The sequence below is a fragment of the Eschscholzia californica genome, unplaced genomic scaffold, assembly GCF_041429995.1.
Source record: "Eschscholzia californica isolate CP2 unplaced genomic scaffold, dmEscCali1.0.p SCAF_2, whole genome shotgun sequence".
NCBI lineage: Eukaryota > Viridiplantae > Streptophyta > Magnoliopsida > Ranunculales > Papaveraceae > Eschscholzia > Eschscholzia californica.
This window is the reverse complement of record NW_028238309.1, coordinates 36,475,940-36,481,412: the sequence shown is the minus strand read 5'-3', so window position 1 is coordinate 36,481,412 and position 5,473 is coordinate 36,475,940. Positions and strand designations below refer to the sequence as shown.

The window sequence follows — 5,473 nt, the reverse complement described above, 5'->3', positions numbered from 1 at the left end:
TCAATTGTCGTTAGGTCGTCGCCGACAAACTTCGGGTGACGGACTGGATCTGGAAACCAAACTTAAAGAAGTATACGGATACTCATCCTTAAATCATCTTCAGCTAAAGCTTTAGTCATTCATGGCAGATAGAGGGAGTTCATTATTGTTTGTTCTTAAGCTATTGTTTTTGGTTCTTCAGTCTGGGTTAGGTCAGTTAATTTCTATTGAACAATATACACCTTTGCTCTAAGCTCGTTTTTAGGTTTAAGAGGTAAAGTTGGCCTAGAAGATAAATCCCCTCAAATACTGGGTAGGGATTCAATGTCGTCCAAAAGGTTGAGTAATTGGGATAATATTTCACGTCTAAAATGACTCGTCTTGGTCGTACCTTTTGGACCACAGCCTCTATTGTATTCAAAGAGATTATAGAAACATAAACGAAAGTGTACCTTTTGGTCCATAGCATCAAGTGATTGACTTGATTGGGTTGATGATCTTCCATTTGGTTCTTCTCCTCCATGTAATCTCTCTTGTGATGAAGGGATGTCATACTCAAACAAAAAATTAAAGAGATTGAGAAGAAGTCCAAATAGGAACCATAACCCTTATCTATAGACTTTTATTTCTAATTTGACCCCTCATCAAATTAGAAATTACTTAATGGTCTCTACACGTTTATTCCATGACACTTCGATACATTTGGTCAATAGTTAACCGTATTAGATCACCAGTTGACTTGACCATACTTTAAGATAGCCATAGACACACCTTTACATACTTTAAGATGACATCCCCAAATACGTATATGCTTTAGACTTGGCTTTCACCCTGTCCAAAGTTCATAAGGTGTTTTAGCAACTGCTTTAGATGGCACTCTACTGAGGATCTAACTTGTTGTCTTTAATGCTTCTCCCTAGAGTGACTCTAGTAAGGTAGGATGACTGATCATACTCCTTACCATGTCCTTTTTTCCGACTTTTGTAAGGAAATCAACGGTCTTAGTTACCTCGGCAAAGATATCGCCAAGAAAACCACTAAAGTTGAATTCACATACAATTTAACTTCACAGAGAATAGAAAAATCATATATATGCTCATATACTAAAATTAAATTTTCAGAAAACTTCAAATAAGTATGGGTTACATCCAAGATACCTTACACAACATTAATATCAAGTCTTTGGACAGTAATATTAATTTGTAAGTTGTACCTTGTCACAGCAATCAAATATTGACGATAAATTCTGTTAAACAACAAGTTCATCTTTGGACAAAACCATTGTTCACATGGAAACCTAATAACCATCACACATTTATCACCACAGGTGCATATGTCATTCTGCCAAATATTAAACTTCCTTTGGGCCGCATAATATTCGCATGACTTTACACACACAACCGACTCCAACTTATTAAAAAAATTATAGAAAACATAAGCGGAAACGTACCTTTTGGTCCATAGCCTCAAGTGATTGACTTGATTGGGTTGATTATCTTCCGTTTGGTTCTTCTCCTCTATGTAATCTCTCTTGTGATGAAGGGATGTCATACTCAAGCCAAAAATTAAAGAGATTGAGAAGAAGTCCAAATGGGAACCATCATCCCTATTTATAGACTTTTATTTCTAATTTGACCCCTCATCAAATTATAAATCACTTAATGATCTCTACACGTTTAGTCCATGACACTTTGATACATTTGGTCAATAGACCGTATTAGATCACCATTTGACTTGACTATACTAAGATAACCATACACACACCTTTAATTTACATATGTGAACCCACATATGTTGAATTTTTCCAATAAAGTGTTGAATTATCTATTCAACTATTCATTTTTTATCCAATAATATAATGGTCTATCTAATTCTGAAATTCATATATGTTCAAAATGACATTTTTTACCCACAAAATTTAGCAAAATAAACTTTTACTTATACATTGAGCAAAATGACATTTTGTCCTTCTTACAAAATGACATGTTTACAAAGTTGTCAAAATGACATTTTGGCTTTATATAGCCAAAATTACATTTTTACCCTTTTATAATATCAAATTGACATTTTACCCTTATGTTGTCAAAATGACATTTTTATCCTTGATAATATCAAAATGACATTTTTAACCTTATGTGGTCTGAATGACATTCTTACCTTTATCTTGTAAAAATGGCATGTCCACACTTTTACATTAAAATTACAATTTTACCCTTTTATATTAGTAAAATCTCGTTTTTATCCATACGTTGTCATTTCGAAAACATAAGGGTACAAGTGTAATTTCGACAGCATAACGATGAAAATGTAAATTTGGCAACATAAAAGTAAAATTGTCATTTTTACTACATAAAAAGTGAATAAAATATCTTAATTGAATATTATATTCGTAGAAATTAGTTGTCAACCAAATAACAGAGTTCGTAATTCCGCAGAATAATAAATGACTACCAAACGAAAGAACTCTTATTTTCATGGAATAAATTCCGTGGAAGACTTTCCATGGAACTCTTTTATTTCCATGGAATTATTTCCCTGATATCAAACACAACCTTACTTTAAATGTGTTCATTGAGAATATGTTTCCACTATCTAAAAATTTGAGAATAAGGCGTACAAAGTAGAGAAGTCTAGGAAGTTTTTTTTCTAGGAAGTTTTTTTCCTTTCCAAGTTGGTTTTAGACTTGGACACTGTTTTATAATCAATATTTCAAGATGTTGTGTTAAAGGGTATACACTCTTAGCGCGGTATGAATGATAAGTCATAAGTAATGAGTGACTCCAACTATGAGTTTGATGGAAGATTGGAAGGTCTTAATTAAATTATTCTATGTCATTAGCAAAATAATATACTCATCTTAAATTAAATAAATTATTCTATGTCATTAGCATTTCCCTTCGTTTATTATTTGTCATTTGGGAAGGTAGACAAATCTAGGGAAACTCTCTCTCAGGGTTGATGGTCTTAGGCCTAATGGATTCTAACACATAAAAACATAATATACTTGTGTTTATATAGAGGTAGAGTAGAATGTTAATGAATTTCATGAACATGGTACATGTGAAGCTTAATTAAAAGTTCCTCACTCTACAAGGGTTGTATTAAGCATGATCATACATTGATTATGGAGGTTTTAACATTCTCTTTCTCCTCTTCCTCATCCATGGTATCACTTAAAGTCTCACCTCTAGTCTCTGGCAAACAAAGAGTAAACAACCCACACAAGCCAATCACTATGCCAAACACTCCATAAGAAGACATCCCTCCATTGCCTCTTCCTGCTACAACCAGAGCAGGGCTAAACACACCACCAAGCACAAGTGCTTGTCTCACCATTGACAATGCTGAATTCCTTACACATGTTGGAAATAACTCTAAGGTGTAAATCAATAACACATCAAAAGCGGTACACGTACTAAAAAATGACACTAATTCAACTCCGGTTCTCAATCCTTGCCTTCCACTTTTTATCATCACACACAAAACACTACAAAAGCCGGCCATCATCGTGAAAATAAGCATCGAACTTCGTCTATTCAATCTCCCTATAAGGAAAAAGGTGATCAATGAAGCGGGTAACTCGGATAAGGCGTTAAGTGCAACACTTAAGTAGAGATTAGGGCCCAAATTATCCAACCCTAATGGGATCCCATAGTACATCATTCCAATCCCAAATGCAACTGTCATAATGGCCGATAATCTTCGGAAAGCCCATTTCTTGTTCCATAAAATCTTGATGGCCGAGTACAAATCCACATTACATTGTTCTGGTTCTAACAATATTCCCGATAAGCGACACATTGAACTAGTCAACTCGTCGGGAAAAGTAGCAATACTTTTCAAAGTACTAATAGCGTCTTTCTTACGTCCTTTGAGTATAAGCCATCTAGGCGATTCATATACCATAAAATAGACCACTATAGAGTAAAATATAGTCGGTATTGATGTTAATAAATACATTACTTTCCATGAAGACCCTTTTGTTAAATATGCCATGATTGGTAAAGATAAGAAGCCCACAGTGAAACAAAAGAATCCTATTATCCCCACCTTGTCCCGACGTTTTTTCCCGACGATTTCGGAGGCTAAAACGAGCGAACATGTCCCAATTGTGGCCCGACCAAATCCGGTTATGAATCGTAAAATCGAGTAGACCCAAACATTAGGAGAAAATGTTGTTAAAAAAGCAGCTAATGACATTAAGAGTGAAGATAAAAGTAACATGTTCTTACGACCGAATGATGAGTCGGCTAGTGTAGCTAGAACGAGTCCACCCAATAGACAACCAGCGAAGAACGACGAGGTGGGTAGACCCGCTACAATCAGGCCTAGGCAGGAAAGATCCCATTGTGACACTATAGATGTTGGAATTGGTCCATCATCCCATGCCCATGAACTTCTAGGTAGTTTGCATGAGTCAATAACTGAGTTACATGAATCGGTTGGATCAAGACAGTGCCATTTTGGTACAAAATCAGTGAATACACTTATGAACGTTTGTTGTGCATCAAATACCCATGCAAAAGATACAACTACTGCTTGTACCAATTGGGCCCATCCGAAACTTCCTATGAACCTCTCGATCGTTTCGTCTAGGTTTTTAATGCGTTTCTCGAGGAAGGGAGTGTATTGCGAATCGGTGGAGCTGGGTAAGGTGGAAATGGTTGGCGAATCGTCCTCCATGTATCTAATGGAAAATTTGAGTAGGTGCTCCTGCTACTGAGGATTCAAATAGGGTGAGAGGAAAGGAGAGAGAGAGAGATGTTAGATGTTTTTTTTTTAATATCTTGAAGTACAAGTTGGTAAAGAAGGACAACTTGTGGATGAAGAGTGAGGGTTTAGATGAGGTTGAATCTTAAAAAAGGTTTTTATGATGGTCCCTAAACACTATTATCTCTAGTAATCATTTATTCTTTTTTTTTTTTTTTTTTTTTTACTTCTTTATAAATGCACATCTTAAAGATAATAAAGTATCTCAATGCATTTATTTTATAAATTAATACTAAGATTTAGATCGAAGTTAAAAGTAAGACAAGATTCTTTTGTTAAAAGATAGATTAGGTGGGCTTAATTCCGTGTTGCTCTCGGCTAAAACGACATTTCAGTAGTATATCTTAGGCTTGTGTTTCGTATGCAAACCATGCAAATTGTGAAACAAAGTAATATACTAATGGATTTTTGTAATGAAAATGAGATCAAGTAGGGCTCACAGGGGTGTCATTGGCAGAAGAGGAGTCCAAAAACCATGGTTAATTAATTTGTTTTTTTTTTTTTTGTTGAACTAGTGGTTAATTAATTTGTTAGTTTTAGAAACCAGAAGCACATGGGAATGGTTTGTTTTTGAGTGAGTTGGCCATGGGGATGGATTCTTTGAATCACTAATTTTATTTAACCATTTGAGCAATATTAGCTCAGCTACACATCATTAAAACTTGGCATTTCATGGGTTTTAGTTGGTTGTGCGGAATGTGGATTAAAAATAATATAAAGGAGG

General features: G+C 35.0%; 1 protein-coding gene across 1 annotated transcript; it reads right to left on the bottom strand.

The window, feature by feature from the left end:
• Nucleotides 1-3,002: 3,002 nt before the first annotated feature.
• On the bottom strand, nucleotides 3,003-4,741 carry LOC147557640 (organic cation/carnitine transporter 2-like). Its single transcript, XM_086664243.1, has one exon. The coding sequence runs from the start codon at nucleotides 4,660-4,662 to the stop codon at nucleotides 3,091-3,093; it is 1,572 nt and encodes a 523-aa protein (XP_086520369.1). The 5' UTR covers nucleotides 4,663-4,741; the 3' UTR covers nucleotides 3,003-3,090.
• Nucleotides 4,742-5,473: the final 732 nt, after the last annotated feature.